This window comes from Eptesicus fuscus, chromosome 9, assembly GCF_027574615.1.
Source record: "Eptesicus fuscus isolate TK198812 chromosome 9, DD_ASM_mEF_20220401, whole genome shotgun sequence".
NCBI classification, from domain to species: domain Eukaryota; kingdom Metazoa; phylum Chordata; class Mammalia; order Chiroptera; family Vespertilionidae; genus Eptesicus; species Eptesicus fuscus.
Window position 1 is genome coordinate 69680875 of NC_072481.1, and position 25554 is coordinate 69706428.

Genomic DNA, 25554 nt, shown 5'->3' on the forward strand with positions numbered 1-25554 from the left:
TCAGAAAGCAGGTCTAATTAAGCAAGTTTATTCTATATCCATAAAAGGCTAAGTTGACTCGCGTATGCACAATACATATAAAGCTCTTTCTGGCGCCAATCACATGTGTGTGTTTCGATCTGTCATTGTCAATCGTGAATTTGGTTGACACTTCTATTATAAAGAAAGGACAAATAGCAATATTAAAATATTTCTTTTAATTAATTTCCTTTCAATGTGCACAAATCCATGCACCAGGCCACTACTAATTATAATAAAACTCCAAATTACCATGCAATAAAGTGAGTTACTAAAGTCTTAATACTAATTATTAGTGATAAATAGTCTACTTGAGAGGCTTAAAACAATGATAAATTATATGCAGGAACCATAGAAGAAAAAGAGGCAAAATTCTTTGGTACCACAGGTCTTTGTGGGCAGTAGCAATGGGGAACCAAAGCAAAAGCCACTGGAAGCCTGAAAGGAAACAAACTACTTATAGTAGAAGCCCCTTAACTAAATTTGACTAGACCAGCTCTTTGTTTTTTAAAATATATTTTTATTGATTTCAGAGAGGAAGGGACAGAGAGAGAGAGAGAGAGAGAAACATCAATGATGAGAAAATCATTGGTTGACTGCCTCTTGCATGCCCCCTACTGGCGATGGAGCCCACAACCTGGGCATGTGCCCTGACTGGGAATGAACCATGACCTCCTGGTTCATAGGTCGACGCATAACCACTGAGCCACTCCCGGCCGGGCTAGAACTGCTCTTTAGATGTTTTTTATAGAACCTGGTAATAGCATGTTAGGCAGAACTCTCAAACAGTGATGGCGAACCTATGACACGCGTGTCAGCACTGACACGCGTAGCCATTTCTGATGACACGCGGCCGCTGATGAAACATTTGCTGCTCCTGAGGATGAAACATTTGCAAAATAATGTTTTTTCCTCAAAGTGACACACTACCCGAGTTATGCTCAGTTTTTTTGGCGAAATTTGACACACCAAGCTCAAAAGGTTGCCCATCACTGGCTTAGGAGGTCATTTTCTAGGATACCTACACGTTTCCATTCCCTATTAGTGAATTTGTGTCTTCCAAGAGTCACTTGGGTTTGTTACCAAACCTTTTAATGCCATTTGAATTTATTATTTTGATGTCATAACTTAATGAAATATCACATAAAGCAATGATATATGAAATATGAAAAGAAAGAGTTACTGTTCCAGTGAAAACTAAAAGTGAATGCTTTGGAAAGATTTAATAAAGGAGAGGCACTTTAAAAATTGCTATTGAATTCAGTATAGATGAAACAAAAATTTGAGGGTAAGTTATAAAACACTAAAATGATTCAGATTGCTTCATAAAAGTTTTAAATTTCCTTCTTAGTTTAGAACAGTTTAACTAGAAATCAGAGGGAGCATATATTGGTATAGTTTTTGCAAGAAATATGAGGCTCTAATCAATAAATCCACATTTAAAAAAAGATTGGCCTTATGTTAAAAGATTTGTGAATGAATGCATAATTATATTTTAAATGAGAATAAAATGATTATGATATATACAAACTATTTTTAAAATTCCTGATTTTTTTATTAAATAAGCAACTATTAGTCCCAATTGTGTTGGATAATAGGGCACTTACTACACTTTACAAATAATTATTTAACTTAGGAAAGGCCAAACCTATGAAAGCTATAGTCAATGGATGTTAAAGTGGATGTCTTAAAAGAAAGCTAACTTTCCTTTTTCAAATTTTATGTTCTCTAAAATATTTGCCAAGAAGTGGTGTGTGTAATAGTGACAGCTCCAAAAAGTTTGGATCTACTACTCTGGATTTAATCCTTATGAAGTTATGTGGAAATAAAAAGGAAAAAAAAATATTGGAAGCAAGAGTATTTTAGAAAATAGTTCTGGTTTAAAAAAAAAAAAATCCTTTTTTAGAGCTTCTCTGAGTAATCCAGGCCATTATTCTGCCTGGAGTAGTGAATCTAGTTGAGCTAACATCAGGAAGAATTGAATAGCAATGGACTAAAGCAATAGCGAGGGGAAAATTAGGGCATCTCAACAGAGCCAGAAGCAGCTTTGTCAGTTGAAATTAAATTTAATCAAAAAGAGAAAATTGTTTTTGGCGTGTGGGAAAATGAAAAATCTGACAAAAGGTTTTAAAAATATCATGCCATCTACAACATTATTGTTTAAACTGAGGCTTATAGCCTGATTAAATGGGAATGTTTTCTAAGTTTCTGTGGTGAGGGTAATTGTTTAAGCCCCAGATGCTTTTATTCTTACTTAGATGGAAAAGCTAGCTGCTGTGTTAGTTCAAGTCTTCTGAGAAGCAGACATAAAGATGGAATTCGACTTGCAAGAAATTTATTAGGGTAAATGCATGTGAGAGAATCTGGGAAAGAATCTAGAGGTGACTAGAAGAGCTGTTAAATTGAAATGTTATTCTACCCTGAGTAAGGGAGACAGGAGAGAAAGGAAGCTTGGTAGAAGCATCTTAGACTGCAATGCAGTTCTGAGGAAAGTTTGACAGGTTGGTAGAAAGTTCCTAAGCCAAAGTCACCTATCAGAAAAGGCCCTGTCTCCCAGGAATAGGCTTATTTTATTATCCTTGATATGCTGAATGACTGGCAGGGAACAGCCAGTGAGAAGGTGGTCTTGGAACCAAGGTGGTATGGATTTCAGAGTACTGTAGCAGCCCATCAATGATTTTCATCATTGCTGTTTCTATCGCTCTCTCCCTCTCCCTCTCCCCCCTCCCATCTCCCCACCTCCACCATCTGCCAGGCCCGGGGCCCGAGCCCCAGAGGGAGACCCAATGGGGCTGCTTCTTAGGGGCAGCGGTCATGAAGAGGTGGTGGAGGAGCTGGAGCTCGAGCAGGCTGCAGCATGGGAGAGAAAGGAGGGGACAGAGAAGGAGGAGGCAGAGAAGGAGGGGCGGAGAAAGAGGGGGGGGGGGAGGCAGGTCTGAGCCATCTTTTACTTTTTTTTTTTTCTTTGTTAATCCTCACTGGAGGATATATTTTATTTATTTATCTTTTTAGGGAGAATAAAAGAGAGAAACACGTTGATTGGTTGCCTCCTGCACGTGCCCTGATCAGGGGCAGGGAGGAGCCTGCAACCAAGGTATGTGACCTTGACGGGAATCAAACCTGGGACTGGCCTGCAGGCCATGCTCTATCCACTGAGCCAAACTGGCTAGGGCATCCATATACATTTTTAAATGAGGTTATCAATTGCTACTAAAAAAAAACTTAATCAAGATTGTGTGGAATCTAAAAATTAATTTAGGTAGAACGGGCATGTTAGCAGTTTTGGATCTCCAAGTCCATGAGTGCAGTTTAGTTCTTTCTCTCTTAGGCATTTTAAAATTTATCTCAAAAATGTTTTATAGCTTTTAATGTAGAGGTATTACACTTTTTTGTTTATTTGTTCAAAGTACTTGACCTTTTAGATACCAGTGTAAATGAAATGTCTTCATTTTCTAGGTGTTGATTATTATTCCTGATTACCTATATATATAAAAGCCTAAGAGACCGTTATGATGGATTGACTGGTCAGCCAGTCCCTATGATGTGCACTGACCACCAGGGGGCAGATACTTAAGGCAGGAGCTGCCCCCTGGTGGTCAGTATGCTCCCACAGGGAGAGCGCCACTCAGCCAGAGGCGGGAGCCTCTCACAACTCTGTGACAGCACTACCGAGTGGCGGCAGCAGGCGCAGTGGGCCAGGATGAGCGTGAGCAGTGAGGCACCCAACCCCAGTTTTGGCTCCTCCCTAGCCACCTGCCACTGTAGCAGAGGGTGCACTGCTACATCCCTCTCGCAGTCCGGGACCCCTTAGGGGCCTAAACTGGCAGTCAGACATCCCCAAAGGGGTCCCGATTGTGAGAGGGCACAGGCCGGGCTGAGAGTTACCCCCCCCTCCCCCAGTGCACAAATTTCATGCACCCGGCCTGTAGTCTTTGGATAATTGCTGAACATTTTCTTGAGAATTTATAACAGTAATTTGACACTCTGGGTAAAGTCATTTTAATAACTACAGGACTTCCTTTTGCTTCTGGCCAGCAGTTAGGCTGGATGCAGATCACTTTAATTCAATCATGAGTTCAGCTGATTCAGAGCTGGACTTCAGTTCTAATAAGGGCTTGTCCATTTCCCACTCATTCTTCTCTCTGGTTGTGTAGCCTTTCTGAGCCCACCTGTAATCCTGGGGTATCCACCAAAGGCTCCCCTCTTTGATGGACACCAAATTCCTATTTGTGTGCCTGTAAGCCAGTGAAGAGTGCTAGAAGTTATGCTCAGCGTTTAGCCTCTCAACCATTGCTTTTGCTTTTGGATTTGGCAATTGCCTCAATGGAAAAAATTACCTCAAATACTTGTCTCTCATAACTTGTCTTAAAAGCTACCATCACAGTAGCTTTCTGATGCCTTCAAATCATGCTTTATTTCTTTTTTTTATCTTTAAGATATATATATATTTCCCATTTTCCTAGCTGTTTCCAGCAGGAGGGTTGGTCTGAGAAAACCTAGTAGGCCATTGTCAAAAGTGTCTCTCTTCTCCCTCTCCTCCTTCACTATTCCAACCCATTCTCTACTAAAATGTAACATAGTTCTTTATAGTATCTCATTTACTGCTATTTCCAGCATCTAAAATAGTGCCTAGCACAGAATAGAAGTCAATAGATATTTATTGAATTGAAGAATGAAGGAGAGAGCAAGCAGACAGCTCTGGTGGAGCTGGGGGAATGTTGGGGATGGATGGAGGGATTGAGCAAAAAAGAAAAAGAGAGAGAGAGAACTCATGGACATGGACAACAGTGTGGTGATTGCAGGGGGAGTGAAGGGAGGTGGAAGTGGAAGAAGGTATAGAGGGGATAAATGGTGATGGAAAAATAAAACAAAAAATGAATTAATTAACGTTTTACCTGAGAAGATAGAATGGAAATTCAAAAGAAAATGTCTTCACTGTCATTTTCTCAAACCTAAGATACAGCCATTCTTGAGCATAATTTGGGTGAGTTCTGAACTCGAACTTGGGTCCTTTAGGGTTCAAGTCTCTTAGTGACATTTCCTCAAGGAAGGTACAACCTTTGGTCATTATTTCTCCATTTGTAGATGATTTATTACTCTCTTACTTAATGGAAATAGTTTCAATTTTTTTATTAAGATTAAAGAGCTTTTAAGAGAAAAAATTATAAAGATAGGAAGGACATTGGGTTTAATGTTACAATCAAGCAATCAAAATACTTCGGTATAAATATAATTTTTATGATAATGATACTATTAGTGAATACAAACAAGAAAAATAGATTATCATATTTTAAAAGGTAAAAATGAAGAGTTTCATAAAAAATTACATTTTGCATAATATGTAAATGTTTGCCTGTGTTTTCCTCCTCTTCCTTTAGAGCCATTTTAAGTTCCAGATGTAGTTATTTTGCTGCGATGCTGAGTGGCTGTTGGGCTGAAAGTTCTCAAGAGTACATTACTCTTCAAGGGTAAGCATAATTTTTATAAGGCAGTTTGACTATAACAATTACAAATAATACGAAGCACTTTTTGTGAATCTGATTTTTCTGTAAGTTCAATGAAATATTTTTCATGTTGTGGAAATCTACAAAGTACATTTTCTGAAAACATGAGGAAGTTGGGAACATCTATCATAATAAAAGCATAATATGCTAATTAGACCAGACAGCCGAATGACCTTCCGGACATCCTTCTGGACAATCTTCCAGACGAAGCCGGGGCTGTGAGGGCCGAGCCCCTTGCACTAATTTCATGCATCGGGCCGCTAGTTTAGTAAAAATAGAGATAGTGTATCAATCTTCTCAGACTGGATGGCTTAAACAACAATTAATTTTCTCACACTTCTGCAAATTCAGAGTGCCAACAAGGTCCTTCGGTGTCTAGTGAGAGGTGTCACCGTGGTCCTTTGATTGCAGGCAGCGCGTCTCCCTGTGTGCTCATCCCCTTTCCTCAGTGCATGGGGGCGGGTGGGGAGGTGAAAGGAAGGTGAGGGAGAGAGAGTGCTTTGGTGTTTCTTATGACACTAATCTTATCACATCAGGGCAGAGCCTCATCCTAATTACCTCATTTAACCTTTTTTTTCTTTATTGATTAAGGTATTACATATGTGTCCTTATCCCCCGTTTGTCCCTCCACCCCCACACACTCATGCCCTCACCCCCCTGGTGTCTGTGTCCGTTGGTTAGGCTTATATGCATGCATACAAGTCCTTTGGTTGATCTCTCCCCCTTATCCCCACCCTCCCTTACCTTCCCTCTGAGGTTTGACGGTCTGATGGATGCTTCTCTGTCTCTGGATCTGTTTTTGTTATTACTTCCTTAGAAGCCCTGTCTCCAAATATAGTCACACTGGGTAGTTAGGGTTCAATATATGAATTTGGGAGGGTGGGGGAACACAAATATTCAGTCTGTAACAGGTAGTTTCTTTTTTCTTTTTTTAAAATTTTGGGTTTTTTAAATGTATTTTCTTATTTTTCTTTTTTAAAGAATAATTTGGAAAGGTGTGGATTTCAGTGATCTATGATAGTACATGGTGAATCTATATAATTGATGGCACTTTAAACTTTCAAGACAGTTATTAAGAGATGAACTATTCCTTTCGAAATATTAATGTTTATTGCATGTAACATATTTAAAATAGTTTTTCTTGAAATATTAAAGTTTATTGCCTTTAACATTAAAAAAAAAAAAAGATGTACTACTTCCTTAAATGGTGAAATGGAACATTTTGGTCACAGATGATAACTGCAAGATTCTGTAGTGTCAGTATGGGGGAGGGCTTTCTCAGTAGGAAAATTGCCTGGGAGTCCTGAGGGAGTTTCTCAGTTCTGCATCATTTTCACCATAGATGTTTCCTTGATGGGGTCAGTTTTGGCCAGAGGCTTAGGTATGGAATGGTGATACTGGCAATTCTGTAACAATGGATGCATGGAAAATATTCATAATTTCTTACTGGATTTGTATTTGTCACACAGGCATATAATCTTGAGCCTTCTAGGTTACAATAATCTGGTTCTCTTTATTAACTAAAAGTACCTTTAGACTACCTTCACCCTGGCAACCAGGTAGTTTCCAAATTTGGAAGATCTTAATATTCCCCAAATCCCTCTCTATAAAGCATAAATTTTGAAACATTTGTAAGAATATATAATGTGTTTTATTTTTTGCATTTTATTCACATAATAGAAATGAAACACATATAAAAAAGAGCCCAAACCATTATCTTTCATACCATGGTTACATTTTATTTATTTATTATTTATTTATTAAAAATATATTTTATTGATTTTTTTTTTACAGAGAGGAAGGGAGAGGGATAGAGAGTTAGAAACATCAATGAGAGAGAAATATTAATCAGCTGTCTCCTGCACACCCCCCACTGGGTATGTGCCCGCAACCAAGGTACGTGCCCTTGACTAGAATTGAACCTGGGACTCTTGAGTCCGCAGGTCAACACTCTATCCACTGAGCCAAACCGGTTAGGGCTACCATGGTTACATTTTAATTATACTACCACAATTTCAATACACATATAGCAATATATTTTGCAGCCTAACTTTTGGGTATAGTTTCAGCAACTGCCACTGTTAGTGATTTCAATTATGTATCCATGAAATCATGTGTATGCTTTTATTACAGTGTATGTGTTTTTTTAAGAAAAAAGAAGACTAGGTACTAATGAAATGGTAATAAAGAAAAATAATGTAGGATGTAAATATCTATCTGTCTGTCTGTGTGTCTGTCTGTCTATCTATCTATCTATCTATCTATCTATCTATCTATCTATCTATCTATCTATCTACTAGAGGCCAGATGCATGAAGTTCGTGCAAGGGGCTCAGCCCTTGCAGCACCTGTCTAGTTAGCATATTAGTTCTTTATTATATAGGATATATATAAAATCACCAAGTTTTTACTTGATATTACTAAACTTCCTAACTAATTTGTCCCCCACATGCATAAAATTCTTACATATGGAAAGTTTTATCCTATTTTTTCATTAATATAGCATCAAAATATAACATGATTGCTTTGATGATATTTAAAAAATAACGTTTGCTGCCTTGGCTAGTGTGTTCAGTGGTTAGAGTGTCGAGCTGTGCACAGAAGGGTCGCAGGTTCGATTCCTAGGTCAAGGGCAGGTATCTGGGTTGCAGGTTTGACCAGGGCCACATGTGGGAGGCAACTAATCAGTGTCTCTCTTTCACACCAGTGTTTCTTTCTCTGACCTCCTCCCTCACTCCCTACCACCCTCCCTCCCTTCTACTCTCTTTAGAAATCAGTGGGAAAAATGTCCTCAGGTGGGGATTAACAAAAAGAAAAAGGAAAAAAGTAATGTTTCATCTATGTAACCCTGTTATCTTTCCAGCTGAGTTCTCTTTTATTAATTTAGTTAAAAACATTTTATTGAGATATTATTATATAACATAATATTATTCTTAAGCATACAACAAATAATTCACTATATGTATATATTGTGAAATGATAGATAACATCCATCACCACCCGTAGTTGTAATTTTTTTTCTTGTGATGAGAATTTTTAAGATCTAGTCTCTTAGCAACTTTCAAATATACAATACGTATTTAGACACCATGCAATACATTACAACCCCAGGATTATTTATAGACACCATGCCATACATTACAACCCCAGGATTTATTTATCTTATAACTATAAGTTTGTACCTTTTGACCATCTTTAACCATTTTGTTCACCTCTTTACCCCCTTCCTGTGGCAATCAGGTAGTTTCTGATTATGGAAGATTTTAAACACCAAGCTAAAAAAATTTATCCTTGAGGTAAAAGGAATGTGTAGATGGATGAATTGGTGACATTTTATCAGCATTGTTGAAAAACAACCTGAAAGATATATGTATCCTACTGATAAGATCTCTTTCTTTCTGATGAATTTAAAATATCCCTGAATATAGGGATAGTGGTAGCAGAGGCCAGAGTCTTTCTATGTGTGCCAATTCTAGGGATAATTACTGTGGTGTAATTTTGGAAACTTGTTCAGGGACTATGTTTCAGATGTTTTAGACATCATTTTAAAAAACTATTAATCCACTCTCATTAGAACTGAATTCCATAAAAAATGTACCAGTAAATGGAGAGAAAACACTAGTATGACTCAGAATACAACTTTTTGGTATTCATTAAAAATCATCTGATTCTGTGTAGTGAGATAAAAGTCAAAAGAAGTATCTGATTATGCATCCGAGAAATGCAAAGTAAAATCACAATGTGATATCACTTCCCATCTGTCAGAATGGCAATCATCAATCAATCAACAAACATCAAGTGTTGGTGAAGATGTGAAGAAAAGGGGAATGCACTGTTGGTGGGAATGCAGACTTGCAGCTACTAAGGAATACAGTATTGAGTTTCCTCAAAAAATTAAAAGTGGAACTGCCTTATGACCCAGCAATTGCACTTCTGGGAATATATCTGAAGAAACCTAAAACACTAATTCAAAAGAATATGTGCACCTTTATGTTCATTGCAGTGTTATGTACAATAGCTAAGATATGGAAGCAACTCAAGCGCCTATCAATAGACACGAGGATAAAAAAGCTGTAGTACATATTTACAATGGAATATTACTCAGCCATAAAAAAGAATGAAATCTTACCATTTGTGACAGCATCGATGGACCTATAGGGTAGTATGCTCAAGTGAAATAAGTCCATCAGAGAAAGATAAATACCATATGGTTTCACTTATATGTGGAATCTAAAGAACAATATAGATGAACAAAACAGAAACAGACTTATAGATAAGAGAACAGACTGATGGTTGCCAGAGGGGAGAGAGATTTGGGGGTCTCAGTGAAAAAGGTGAAGGGATTAAAACCTAAAAATTGATAGTAATAAAATAGTCACGAGGATGTAAAATACATAATAGGAAATATAGTCAGTAATATTATAATAACTATGTATGGTATTAGGTGGGTACTGGAAATATCTAACTACTATCCTGTACACCTGAAGCTAATATAAAATAATATTGAATGTAAACTGTGATTGAAAAATAAAATTTTTAAAAATTATGCTGTAAGTAAAAAATTGTGACAATATCTGCAATCCTATATAATAAAATCCTAATATGCAAATTGACCAAATGGCAGAACGACCGGTCGCTATGATGCGCACTGACCACCAGGGGGCAGATTCTCAATGCAGGAGCTGCCCCCTGGTGGTCAGTGAACTCTCACAGGAGAAGCGCTGCTCAGCCAGAAGCCGGGCTCACAGCTGGCGAGCGCAGCGGTGGTGGCGGGAGCCTCTCCCACCTCCACAGCAGCGCTAAGGACCCCTTGGGGGATATCCACCTGCTGGCTTAGGCGGACATCCCCCGAGGGGTCCTGGACTGTGAGAGGGCGCAGGCCAGGCTGAGGGATCCCTCCCCACCCCAGTGCACTAATGTTGTGTAACGGGCCTCTAGTCTAGGTATAAATGTACTGCATAGTGTTAATTATTGTTAAACATAGTTGAAATATTATTTGTAAATTCTCAAACAAAAGCATGTGATTGTGGAACCTTATTCCACAGAGGGGGAAAGTAATTTTACAGAAAGCACATGTCTGATTTTTTCCTGGAAGAAATCTTAGTTCCTGTACATTTAGTGACAATTTTTACTACCTGATACCTTTTGTTTTATATCTTTGTTTCTGTCTCCAGCAGTAATAAATTCTGTCCTCAGCAGTAATAATATCTTACAATATAACACCATATATTTTCTAGACTTCTTTCACATTTACTATGCCCTTTCATTTTTAGAATCAGTCTTTGAGAGAACAGGTCTAGTCACGTATTGCAGATAAATAAAAACAAGATCAGATAAGTTAAATGTGTTCCTGGGGGTCACTGGGTAAATAAGTGCTTATGCTAAATGTGCATTTCATGTTTTAATTCAGAGTCTATTCCATCACAGTCACTGAAGAAATCAGAAGTTCCCTGTTGGCATGTGTTTTTGAGCTAGCTAACCAGCCCTCCACTGTTTAAATCAGTGACTTTCAAACTTTATCTCACAGGACCCTAAAGATCCTGGTGGGTGTGTTAGGGAGCACAGGTGTGGGTTTGGGGTCTGAGGGGAAGGCCTTTAGAAAGGGTGCCTCTTCAAGCAGAGCTGCTCCACCTTTATCTGTTTATGCTGTTCAAGGTTACTTCTGAGTTTAGCAATAGGAATAAAGGCAGTCCTTAACCCTCATGAGCCATTAAACACTCAAAATACACAGACTTTTAAAAATGATGTCTCTTTACTAAGAGATCAGTAGACAAGAAAGAATTAGTGGCATCAACTATTGGTCCCTATTTCCTCACCTGTAATTCCCCATCTTTGATTAAAATGGAGATAATGGATAAATATTTACTTTTATAATATGGCTTGACTACTCCTGACAGACTTTAATCGCTTGTTCCAGGGAAGAAACCAAAATTTGTTTCAGTGTCATCCAAATTGTGCAGTAATGCCACCAATGACCAGCTCACTCCTCTTTCGATATTTCCCCTTCTGTTGTGATAAGCAAGGCTCTGCTTCTTACTGGTTCATCTTACCCAGAGCTGCTGTATCAGCACTGGGGGCTCACTCCCAATTGGCTTTTTCAGTTCTCATGCTAGCACATTGGAACTGAGTTCCATTTTTCTTACCTTGATTGATAAAGCAAGGTTTTCTAACACTAAAATGAAAGAAGAATGTCTCAACTTACTATCTAAAATGTTATTAGTATCATCTATACTCATGAAAGGGTAATATGCAAATTGGTCAGGACACCCTCACAGTAACAACCGAACAGCAGGCTGCGTGGGGCAACAAGGCCGGTGGGGGGGCAGTGAGGGATGACCAGGCTGGCGGGGTGGGGGGCAGTTGGGGGCGACCAGGCCGGCAAAGGGGGACAGGGAGGGGTGACCAGGCTGGCATGGGGGGCAGTTGGGGGCGACCAGGCCGGCAGAGGGGGGCAGTGAGGGGCAACCAGGCCAGTGGGGGGAGCAGTTGGGAGCAACCAGACTGGCAGGAGGGGCAGTTGAGCGCAACCAGGCTGGTGGGGGGCAAATGGGGACAACCAGCCTGGCTGGGGGGCAGTTAGGAGTGATCAGGCTGGCGGGGGGGGGCAGTTAGGGACAATCAGGCCGACATACAGAGGAGGTTAGGGGTGATCAGGCTGGCAGGGGGGGGGCAGTTAGGGGCAATCAGGCAGGCAGGCAGGTGAGCAGTTAGGTCCTGGATTGTGAAAGGCATCCTGGATTGGAGAGGATGCAGGCTGGGCTGAGGGGACCCCCCCTCCCGTGCACAAATTTCGTGCACTGAGCCTCTAGTGGTTAAATAAAAACCATTGGAAGAGTAAAGGGAATTTAGAAATTTTACTTTAAAAAAAAAATCACATCTTTTAGGGATTTGTATATTGTAACAAATTCTGTTTTCATATTAACTTATACTGTAAAACTGGGTAGATGTTTCTATGGATTGTGTGGTATAGTAGAAAGATAATGGGCTTTGGTGTTCTCAAAGGCACTCCTATATCCAGTCCAAACTTTTTATATGACTTTAGGAATATTGCTTACTTTCCCTGAACTTTCTGAGGTTGTTGAAAAGATTAAATGAAATACAGCAAGGAGACAATCTGGCATAGTGCTTGGTACATAGTATGTAGTGCTCAATAATATTTGTCTTCTTCCCCCCACCCCCTAAATTAGATTGTTCTCATTTTCTAGAGAGAAATGGGTTCAAGTGAGGGTCATTACCGATACCAGGACAGCAGTGCCTGCTTTGCTTGGTTCTCAGCCTCTCTTGGAACTGGGCCAGTGTTACACGTCTGCAGGATGTTTTCTGCAACAGATTAGAATGAAATCCTGTCTGTCCTTACAGAAAAGAACCAGTGTTCTTAATGAGTGGTAACTCAAAGACATAATGCATGTAATATTTTTCAAGTGAGACAGACAGCCTTCAACAAATTGAGGTAGGAATAGTAGAGTCCTACAACCCTACTTCTACCCATGTCCCAGAGTTGGGAGGTGGAAGGGTATACTTGGAAGAAGTTCTCCTGTTTTGGTGGAAGAAGGGAGAGATCTACCACTTCCTATACTGGAAACTGAACCACAGCAGTATTTCTGTAAAGAAACCTCACATAAATAAGCCAGGCAGAGAAAGATAAATATTACATGATCTCACTCATTTATGGAATATAATGAACAACATAAACTGATGAACAAAAACAGATCCAGAGACAGAGAAACGATCAGAACGTCAAACCTCAGGGAAGGTAGGGGAGGGTGGGAGTAAGGGGGAGAGATCAACCAAAGGACTTATATGCATGCATATAAGCCTAATCAATGGACACAGACAGCAGGGGGGTGAGGACATGAGTGGGGGGGTTGGGAGGGTAATGGGGGAATAAGGACACATATGTAATACCTTAATCAATAAAGAAATTAAAAATATATATATAAAGAAGATTTTTTAAAAAGTATCCTATATGATAAAGAGGTAATATGCAAAAAAAGAAAAAAAGAAAGAAACCTCACACATTTCTATTTTCTATACATAGATGTCCTCCAGTGGTGGCTTGGGGCTTTGAAGCATGAAATTGGATTGTCTCATGTCCCTTAGGAGATTTCTGGGGATTGCTCTGAACCTTCAGTATGGTCTTTTGAAATATAAATCAGATCATATTTCTCTTCTGATTAAAATCCTTAGTGCCTGCTCATCACAATTAGAATTAAATCCAAATCTTTACCATAACCCACAAGACCCTGCATGATCTGGTCCCTGGGCTTTCCCCAGACTATCCCAACTAAAGTAGCTACAGACAAACTTTCCAATTACTCTCCTTTATATTATCCTGTTGTATTGTCTTCATGATACTTTTCACTAAGTATAATTTCACTATTAAAATTATCTTCTTTATATATTTGTTTACATATTTATTGCCCATGTCCTCCTAGAATGCAAGCTTCTTGTATCCTCAAGGTCTAGAATAGAGCCTATCATTCAATAAATATTGAATGTGAACAGATGAATGAACGAATGAATGGAGTCCATATGTTACTTTAACCCACACACATAGGGACCTGGGACTTTCGGAAGCACAGAGATTTTAGTAGAATAGGAGTATGTTTGCTCTCTGATCTTAGAGTTCTGTCCTCATACATTTTTCTTTGTTCTGACTCTGAGTATATGTACTGTTTTCATTTCCTACAAGCTTCTATTCTGATTATGTTTAAATGGAAATAGTGCTTTAACTCTTCCCATTTAAACTGAGGGCTATTGGAGTAACTTGTTACTCTTTTAGGTCAGTTGATCATGTCTTTCAGACACTTTTAGTAAAAATACAAATGACTTACAACACAATACTGAGAATGTATTAGTAAAACATCTGTCAAGACAGCAGGAAAATGGTTTCTTGCTGTTTTTATAGCTATCATATATATTGATACATAGACTCATATGTCTAGATTTTGCTATTTATGTTAATAAAACTACTTTTGTTTTTATTTAATCATTATTTTTTGCTTAAATATGTCAAGTCTTAAACCATTCTTTCAACATAAATGGCTAATTCTCATTAACATTGACAAGAATGGCTCTTGATATTTGAGGAAAAGTGTATGGAATAGTATACATTCTAGTAATTATGCTAGTATTTAGATTAATAGGCTATGGATAATATGTCAAAATTATTCTTATCATATACATAGCATATAAATGAGAACATTTAGGGATTGACTTTTTTTCTGAGTATTAAAGATTGGAATTTTGAATCAGTAGAAACCAGTACTTAGCCATAATGACAAATTTATAAAATTAATTTTAAAGTATTTATATATATTATAACTCAGTGTGTTCTTCTGAAGGTTTTGAAAGATGCTGTAAGTGCCCTAATAAGCCATTTATTTAAACGTTTCATCAAACATTTATTAAGCATGTATTATTTAAGGCCATAGAATCAAAGCAAACACCTTTCTAAGTACTGCTTGTGGGACTCCATTTCTTGTCTTCTTGCCTTCCTCCTTTTATTCATTCCTTTAGCAGATACTTAGTCCTATGCTTAAAAACTATGGGTGTCTTATCAGCACTGTCCCCACCCTGATTCCACTGCATAGCTCCAGGGCTATGTGGGACATGGGAAATCTTCTCATCCTGGGATAGTGAATCAATGCTGACATTCTGCTGCTACTAGAGATGCAAGGATAACTAAAATACAAACCCTCCCCTCACATAACTCAGTCTAGGTAAAGATATTACAAGTCAGTTTGATAAATGTGATAATGAAAGTATATATCGCATACTTCTTCTTCCTTTTTTTTTTTTTTTATAGCATACTTCTTAAGAGCCCAGGCTTTGGAGTCTTGTCTGCCTGGATTTAAATTCCAATCCATCACTATCCATTTGACCTGGGGCATGTTACTTAATTTCAGTTTTTTCATCTATAAAATGAGACTAATAATGGTACCTGCTGTGATGATTAAATGTGCTAATGGCATTCAAAATATTAGTTCAGTGACTGGCTCGTAGTAAGTGCTCAGTATAGATGTTAGTTATTATTGTATTTAACAGTCAGTGATTTTTTTTGCCTTAGGGCATTAAGGAAACAATCAGAGATAAAGAATCACATGTCTTGTGTCTGAAAGATGAAGTAAATAGGGAGAAGATTTTTTTTTTAAGTATATTTTTGTTTCTTTCAGAAAGGAAGGGAGAAGGAGAGAGTGAGATAGATACATTAAGGATGAGAGAGAATCACTGATCGGCTGCCTCCTGCATATCCCTTACTGGGGATCAAGCTGGTAACCCAGGCATGTGCCCTGACTGGGAATCGAACTGTAACCTTATGGTTCATAGGTTGACGCCCAACCACTGCATCATACCAGCCGGGCGACAGGAGAGCATTTTAAGCCAAGTGAGCAATATGTGCTAAGGCATGGATGTATAAGGAATTACAAGTAGTTCTGGTATAGGAAATAAGTAGTTCACTTTTCTTGGAACAGCTACTAGAGAGGGAGAACCAGAGGTCAGATGATAAAGAATACTGTACACCACGCTAAGGAATTTGGACTTTTTTTCCTGTGGACTATGGAGAATTGTTGAAGTGGAAGGACTATCAGATTTATATTTTAGCAAAGTCACTCTAATGGCAGTGTGGGAAATGGAGAGCAAGGAGATTATTTTAGGCAGGAAACGCATATGAAAGTGTTATCAGAGAATGCCTTTCTCTGTTGCTGGTGAGAGTGGGGTTCTTGGGGTGCTGCTGGAATAAGCATTTCCGGAGGCCCCTATGGGAGGATGAGATGTGGCAGGAAGCTGTATTTGTGTGGAATTCTGTCCCTCCGTTTCTAAAGTCCCATTTCCCTTAAACCAGTCCAAGAAGATAGGCAACTTGGGGATTCAGCAGTGCTAGAAGCAAAGCCAGAGTCCAGTTTCCGTTCCATGTTGGAATTGGGTCCAGCACAGCATCAGGCTAGTTCCAGTCCGTCAGTCTATTGTGTGGGCAAATGCAGGGGAGTGTACCCCTTGCAACAAGAGAGCCGGGAGCCCAGCACACAAGAGTGAGCAAGAGGCAAGAGAGGGAACTCCTTTGTTCAGGAGCTTGTGTATCTCAAGTCTTCCTGTGCTTGCAGTGACCACACCTACTCTGCCAATGACCTGTTCCCAGGTGTGACTAACAAGTACCTTCCCATGTCACCCAGACTTTACTGGGCATGCCTATAATATTTGCCTTCCTTTGTTCCTTCCCTGTTAATAACTGTGTTTATTACAACGGTATCAAAAGGATTTTGTCATAGAACTGAGGAGAGAAAATGTGAGGCTAAGCCATAATAAATAATCAATAAGTAATCAGTGGTGTGATTATATGCTAATAACATTTTATAACATATAAAAAGCCATAGCTGCAATCATACTTCATATTAAATTAATGGCATACCTGCATGGATGTTATTTGAAGAATATATTCTTTAGATAAAAGTGAGATTAAAACTTTATCTTGGCTAAAAGTTTATGGGAAAATAGAATGTATAATTAATATCAGTTAAACCTTAATTTCTGGATTTGTGTTTAGTTTTCTTTTCTTTTTTTCAGTATAAACCATGTAGAAATGAATGTTATGATGTCTTTTATATATGGAGGAACTTTGGACTTTCCAGACAAAGCTAATGTTGGGTATGTATTATTTTTTAATTATTTTAAATATAAAAGTATTAATATTTTTTTGGCTTCTGCTTTGTTGAGCTATGTTTCAGAGTATCAATGAAGTAGAAGCTTCACTATTATCACCTGTTTTGCCATATCTTGTGTGTATTTGGGAATATCTAAAAATAATGTTACTGTTTTTAGAAGAAAAAATGTTCTAGGAACTCACAGTAATAAGATTAAGAAAAGTCTTTATTAGACTTAAATTATGTTAGAAAAACCTTATATTTGTTTTGGAAAATAAATGAGAGGATTTTATAAACTAAAATTGATTAAACCTTTATCAAATTTTGAACAATTATTTTACTACTTTATTTTTTAACTTTAGCATGTCTCTTAAAACAGAAAAAGAAAAACCTTAAAATTAATTTAAGAATATAGGCATCCTAAAGACCAACAATGATGTGATTCTTTTATTATTATTATTATTGATTTTTTACAGAGAGGAAGGAAGAGGGATAGAGAGTTAGAAACATCAGTGAGAGAGAAACATCGATCAGCTGCCTCCTGCACACCCCCTACTGGGGATGTGCCCGTAACCAAGGTACATGCCTTTGACCGGAATCGAACCTGGGACCCTTCAGTCCACAGGCCAACGCTCTATCCACTGAGCCAAACCGGTTAAGGCATGATGTGATTCTTAATTGCTCTATAGTGAAATGCCATATAAACTGCTGAAATTCTATTGGAGAGTGAAATGTACCTGGTCATCTAATTTTCTGGATGTGCTCTCCTTTTATTGCTATTCTAACATCAAAGTGAAAGCTGCTCTTTTAATATTAAATATTCATTGGTTCTTTTACTTACAAACTGAATAAATATGATTTTGGGGAAGAAAGCCTCATGAGTCACAAAGATTCAGTACTGAAGTTTTCCCCCCTGGAAACCTATATGAATTTTATCTTGCTATCCAGGCTTGTTGGTTTCCTAAGTACCTAAAGTATGTATGGGTGCTCAGAAATATTTGCCCAATAAAAGAAGTGACTGAAAACCTTTTGAATAATTGCATGATGTCTCTAATCTTAGGGTCATTTGTAAGCATTTCAATCTGATAAGCATCAATTTGCTATCCCAAAACTTTTATTATACAGATTTATTGCAAAGAGTTTATAACTTTTAATAGCCTTCAAAGCAGTTTCCTGGGCTTTGAGATATATCTGCGAATCTGAGAGGAATTTGCTTGAAACATCTTCAAATTTATTTCTTCATATTCTCCACTATTCAAATCTTGTGACAGTGCTTTCAACTTTTGGCCTTTTTGTAATCCATAAAGATTATTTATTATATAGGGCAGAAAGTTATAATTAAATTAATAATAATAATTTATATTTTTCTTTTTTAAAACACACCATATATTAGTAGGAAGTTACTATGTATTTGCCTTGGTTTTTAAAATGGAAAATTAACACACCATATCTACTTTTATTTTAGTAAAATACTCAATATGGCTGATATGTATGGACTAGAAGGATTAAAAGAAGTAGCAATCTATATTTTAAGAAGAGATTACTGTAATTTCTTTCAGAAGGTAATTATTGAGTTTCAGAAATCTTTACCCAGTACTTATGCCTTAAAGTCGCACATTATTACCTACTAGATTTTTAACGCTAACAATAAAGTGTTTAAATCTTAAAAATATTAAGTTAATTTAATTAGTGGGAACTTTAGTTGACAAATAACTCATGTGCTATACTTTAAAAAAACACACAGACATTAAGATCATTTTAAATTAAATAAAATTGAGGTGGGGTTTGTTGAAAGGATACAGGAGTGTCCTATACAATTCAAGATGGAGAGTGTACATCTGGGACTCAGGGTTTGGAAATCAGGGAAAGGAAATCAGGAACCCAGGTTACCTTCTACATTTACCAAGGTACATTTATCACAGTGCTGCCGTGGTTCTCTTCCCTGAAATTATACTCCTTTTTTCTACCACTTCTCTTTATAGCATGTACTTGGGTGGAATATATTTCTCTTCTAAAATACTGACTTTTAAATTTTAGTTTATGTAAACATAAATTTATTGTCTAAAAAAAGATCCTATACTTTGTATTGGTACAGATTCTATTTTGTACATTTTTTTTTATTTTTATATTTTTTAATTGATTTCAGAGAGGAAGGGAAAGGGAGAGAGAGAAATAAACATCAATGATGATTTGAAACATCAGTGAGAGAGAATTATTGATCAGCTGCCTCCTGCACACCCTACACTGGGAACCAAGCCCGCAACCTGAGCATGTGCCCTCACCGGGAATTGAACCATAATCTCCTGGTTTATAGGTCAACACCCAACCACTGAGCCACACTGGCCAGGCTGTACATTATTTTTTATTCTTCATTGTTTTAATTTACACTGTGACTATAGGTTATTTTTTATATTCTTATTTATGCTTTTCTATATTTTCTAAATTTTCTACAATGGTATTTATTACGTTTATAATCAACAAAAAACAAATCTTAGAAGAATTGTTTATATCAATACTAGAGGCCCGGTGCACGAAATTCATGCACGGGGGGAGGGGTGTGTCCCTCAGCCCAGCTTGCACCCTCTCCAATCTGGGACCCCCTCGAGGGATGTCCAACTGCCCGTTTAGGATGTGTCCCTCAGCTCAGCCTGCACCCTCTCCAATCTGGGACCCCTCAAGGGATGTCTGACTGCCCTCTCACAATCCAGGACTGCTGGCTCTCAACCGCTCACCTGCCTGCCTGCCCGATTGCCCCTAACTGCTTATGCCTACCAGCCTGATCACCCCCTAACCACTCCCTGCCAGCCTGATCGATGCCTAACTGCTCCCCTGCTGGCGCAGTTGCCCCTAACTGCCCTCCCCTGCCGGCCTTGTCACCCCTAACTGCCCTCCCCTGCCAGCCTGGTTGCCCCTAACTGCCCTCCCCTGCAGGCCTGGTTGCCCCCAACTGCCCTCCCCTGCTGGCCCAGTCACCCCTAACTGCCCTCCCTTTCCAGCCTGGTCGCTCCTAATTGACCTCCTCTGCTGGCCTGGTCGCCCCTAACTGCCCTCCCCTGCAGGCCTGGTCAACCCCAACTGCCCTCCCCTACCGGCCTGGTCACTCCTAACTGCCCTCCCCTGCAGGCCTGATTGCCCCCAACTGCCCTCCCTTGCAGGCCTGGTCCCTCCCAACTGCCCTCCCCTGCTGGCCATCTTGTGGTGGCCATCTTTGACCACATGGGGGTGGCCATCTTATGTGTTGGAGTGATGGTCAATTTGCATATTACTCTTTTATTAGATAGGATTCCCCTATTATTGGATACTTGAGGCAACAATATACATTGTATGAATTGTAATTTGGTAATTTTAATAATTTCAATAATACTTAAATTTAGATTTTTGTGTTGGGTAGGACTTTTCCTAGCTTTCTATATGTTGTAGCTAAGGAAGCACCCCATGTACTAAAACAGAGCCATGAACAGATGGGTCCTGCACCACCACCACTACCACTCTCTCAGGGTTTACTGAGGAACAGTTAAATTCAGCTACCTTTACTCAACTCTTTATTCCAGCCTCTATAAGTAAGAGGACTAGCAGGATGGCAGTCTGTGGTGACTTCAGCTTTGTAGAAAGTGAAGAATTCTGGTGAAAGATTTTCCTTCTCTTTCGTCTGCTTCCCCCATCTTCCCAGCCAAATGAAAGTTAGGAGGGAGATCCAAGCATATCCCAAATAAAGACTAAAGATGTCTTCTCATCTCCAGAGGGACATCTACCATAACTATAAAACCAGCCCACTCAGGAGCTTCCATTAAAGTAAAAAAGGAAGTGGTAAGAGATTTTTGGGGAGAGCCTGGAATATGCCTCAGAAACCAATGAGAGTATACTTGAATGTGGAGATTTCTAAAAGGAGAAGGAGGCTTGCTGGAGAAGCCAGTACTAACCTGGTGATTAGGGACAATAGTTATTATCATAAATAGAAAAAAGTATGGGGAGTTTACTCGACACCTGATATCCTACTGGAGAGTGAATTATACCTGGTCATCTAATTTTCTGGATGTGCTCTCCTTTTATTGCTATTCTAACATCAAAGTAAAAGATGCTCTTTTAATATTAAATATTCATTGGTTCTTTTAATTACAAACTGAATAAATATTATTTGGGGTAAGAAAGCCTCATGAGTCACAAAGATTCAGTACTGAAGTTTTGAATAAGAAGGACCTTAGTGATTCATGAAGATTAGAGGATACAGAGCCTGGTGACGCTGTGTCCCACCTGCGACTCATTGTGCATCATGAACCACTAAAAGAATCTTTATCCACTGAGAGACTAGGGTGAAGTTCAGTCTGTCCCTAAAAGAGCCACCAAATCAGACTAGGCCACCAACACACCAACATCTGAATTAGATCAAAATCAAGGACATCTCCCTACTACCATGTTGGTCTCTGGTTAGTTACTTAAGGTGACCATAGCCACCCATAGCCTTCTTCCACAGGAGTTAGACCTAGAATATGGAGGTGCAGGGCAACTGCCCTATTCCATACGTTCTACTATCAATGTAGTCAGTGATTTAAGTCAGATACGAGATAGGTGCTTAACAGTAGTATACTGAATTTCAATTCCAAAAGTAACCACAAACTACTGAAATTTGCCTATAAGGCATTAAGGGATAGACAAAGGGGGATTTTAACACAGCATGGTTGACAGCACTAGGTGGGAAAAAGAAGTTTTATGTTAGTATCTTCTCTGAACTGAGAATCATTAATAGACCAGTTACACCTAACATTTAAAAAAATAATCTCTTTTATGGATAGTCTTATGGGTTGTTTGCAACTTCTTATATTTTACTTTCAATAATGCCCTCAATTTTAAAACACAAAAGGCATAATATTTGATGCGATTAAAATAATAGAAAAGGAAATTTAAAAAATTATTAGTATAGTATTTTGTTGAAAACTTTTTTTACTTTATTTTACTTATTTTCATATAGTCTGTATTGCTGTGGTAACATATTTCTCTTTTCATTGACCTGATCTTTAAATTATTTGCTTTATATATTTTGATAATATATATTTGTGTGATACATCTTTTAATATATGATTTTAACTTCTAGATCTCAGATATGCAGTTTCTTGGCGGTGACTTAAATATAGTAAGCCTTTAATAACACTTTCCATAGTAATACAAATTTGGGTATAATATAGTGGGTAACTGACCTGGAACTCCTGGCAAGCTGGCTTCGGTTATTTCATTAACTTTATAGTCTTGCCTTTTACATGACTTTGGGACTTTACTTATAGGGTTATAGTGGGATTTATATATTTTTTGCCACTGATTTAAATTTTTTTAGGTAATGATTTAAATATATGTCTTTCCACATTCTACAAGTAGGGTTTGAAAATAGCTAAATGTGAGTCATCCCATTTATACAAAACACTTGGGAATCAGCATTTCCATGTAGGTAAAATTCTCGGAAAGCTAAAGTTAACACTTTAAGCCAGGGGTCAGTAAACTTTTTCTGTAAAGGCCAGATAGTAAATATTCTAGGCTTTGTAGGCCATGTGGTCTCTATCACAACTACTCAGCTCTGCTGTTGTAGAGCAAAAGCAGCTAAAGACAGTATATAAATGAAACAGAATAGCAGTGTTCCAATAAAACTTCATTCACAAAAACAGTGGTAGGCTAGATTTGGCCCACAAGCTATAGTTTGTCAGTTTTCGCTTTAAGCAGTAAATTATTTTATATTTTAATAATTTTATGGAAATTATTCTTGTTATATATCAATTAGTGTACTTTGTTTTAGAGGGCTAGTCATCCTAATATATAAAAAGCCAGGGGCCGTCACAACCGAAACAACCGGACGGATGACCGAACACAGACTGTGTGGGGCGACAAGGCTGGCAGGGGGTTAGTGAGGGATGATCAAACAACTGAACAGTAGGCTGCATGGGGCGACCAGGCTGGCAGGGAGGTTAGTGAGGGATGACCAAATGACTGAACAGCAGGCTGCATGGGGCGACCAGGCCGGCAGGGGATCAGTTGGGTGTGACCATGCTAGTGGGGGGGGGGCAGTTGGGGGTGACCAGGCCAGCAGGGGGGCAGACAGGGGCAACCAGGCCAGCAGAGGGGGGCAGTTGGGGGTGACCAGGCCAGCGGGGGGGAGGGGGGGGGGCAGTTGGTGACCAGGGCTGCGGGGAGGGGGGGAAGTTAGGGAGGGGGGGCAGTCAGGCAGGCAGGTAGGTGAGCTATTAGGAGCCAGCAGTCCCAGATTGTGAGAGGGATGTCTGACTGCTGGTTTAGGCCAGATCCCTAAACCGGCAGTTGGACATCTCCTGAGGGGTCCTGGATTGGAGAGGGTGCAGGCTGAGCTGAGGGGACTCCCCCCCCCCATGCACGAATTTTGTGCACTGGGCCTCTAGTTTATATATATAAAAGCCTAAGCGACCAGCCAACTGTCTGGTAGCTGTAACGCGCAATGACCACCATAGGGAAGACACTCAATGCACAGGCATGGAAACATGGAACAGACTGATGAATCTCAGAGGTAAGAGGGGAGGGGGGAGGGCAGGAAGAGATTAACCAAAGATCTTATATGCATACTAGAGGCGGGATCCCTTGGCCTGGCCTTTGCGGATCGGGTTGAAACCAGCTCTCTGACATTTCCCGAGGGGTCCCGGATTGCGAGAGGGCACAGGCCAGGCTGAGGGACCCCACTGGTGCACCAGGCCTCTAGTTCCTAAATAAACTTAGGCTGTTGGACTTTTTAACTCTTGTGTTTGCTTTTGTAGTTTTTCAGACTTAGGGGAACTTTTAGGTTGTCAAATATGTCTATACCAGTAGTCTGACCCCTCATTCTAGTTTAATACTCTCACCTAAAGTAAGTCAGAAAATCAACTTATTTAACTTTATAGAATTATTACTTTAAAATCAATATATTAAGTCATTTCTGGTTTTAGGACAACTTAGAGTACCTCCAGTTATCCAAGGGGAACAACGCAATTGTTAATATGCAAAGCAGAATATTTATATTAAATTTATTAAACGCTAATATAACACTTTAAGGAAATGGGTATTAATAGCAATTCATAATTTAAGAGGTTGGAAATCACTGACCTTATTAGGACTATGATGGAGGCATTTCTGAAGAGACTTTTACTCTGAAAGTAGGGTATCTCCAGAAGTATGCATTTAGAGATTATATATACAAATTGGCTAATTGCTGGTCTTTATTGTCTAAACCCTAAATCACAATTAATTACTTTGTACAAAGAAAAGTTGAACTTTGTTTACCCTAATGGGCAATAAATGTGCTTAGGAACATAGTCCAAAAAAATTGAAAATATGTGACAGTGGGCAGCATGAGGCACAGAGGCTTAATGCCAAGAGCAGTGAGTTGTTTTCATTTGTATCTACATTTTATTTATTTATTATTTTAGCTCATTACTTCTGTATATGTGCTTTTAAAATATATCCTATATAATAAAAGGCTAATATGCAAATTGACTGAACAGTGGAATGACCAGTCACTATGACGTGCACTGATCACCAGGGGGCAGACGCTCAATGCAGGAGCTGCCCCCTGGTGGTCAGTGTGCTCCCACAAGGGGGAGCACCGCTCAGCCAGAAGCCGGGCTCATGGCTGGTGAGCGCAGCAGCGGTGGCGAGAGCCTCTCCTGCCTCTGTGGCAGCACTAAGGATGTCCGACTGATGTAATTACATTCTATCATTATTTGAGGTCAGTGTAGGACCTTCCATTGCACATGTACTTAAAAGTTATATTTGTATTTTAGGAAGCAGATTAGATCAAGTAATCATATTGCAATGTAATGTGCTAGAAATTATTCCACTTTTACTTTAAAATTTTAAGCTAAATGAAATTAGAATAGAAATTGTGTGTATTCTGGCAGTTCAAAGAACTCAAATGCTGTTCTATAAAACTAGAAGTTATTAGTAATACTTCCTTTTAAAAGAATAACAGATTTTTAAATTACAGATATTTTATTCTGCAACTTGGGTACATATATCAGATCATCTATACGAATCAAATACTTTTAGCTTCTGTAAGTTGAAAAGGAACAAAATAGTGCTTTCTATCAATTTCAGCCCGTCCTCAGAAGCTTGGCGTCTATACTAGAATGCCTGATTATCGCTCATTCAGTTGGAGTGGAAAGTCTTTTTGCTGACTGCATGAAGTAAGTGATCCGAAGTAGTGCTGTTACTATTAATTGAGGGATTCTTTCATTCTCCTAATTTTCTGGGAAAGTTTTAGACTTGGCTGGTTTTCTTGGGTGCAATATATGTAACTTAATGCTTAACTAATTGTAACAATTAAAAAGACATATTGATTTAGGTATTACTCAAGGTGCTTGGGATCAATTTTATTTTAGCCCAACCATTATTACTTATGTTAAACCA

The 25554-nt window shown here is 38.8% G+C and overlaps 1 protein-coding gene across 1 annotated transcript in view; it reads left to right on the forward strand.

The window, feature by feature from the left end:
* Window positions 1-25554, forward strand: part of BTBD8 (BTB domain containing 8) — a 99138-nt gene that overhangs the window by 44448 nt on the left and 29136 nt on the right. The window contains exons 5-8 of the mRNA XM_054721355.1: window positions 5397-5486; window positions 17087-17167; window positions 18629-18725; window positions 25243-25331. Coding sequence (XP_054577330.1) covers window positions 5397-5486; window positions 17087-17167; window positions 18629-18725; window positions 25243-25331 — 357 coding nt within the window. The remainder of the gene's footprint in view (window positions 1-5396; window positions 5487-17086; window positions 17168-18628; window positions 18726-25242; window positions 25332-25554) is intronic.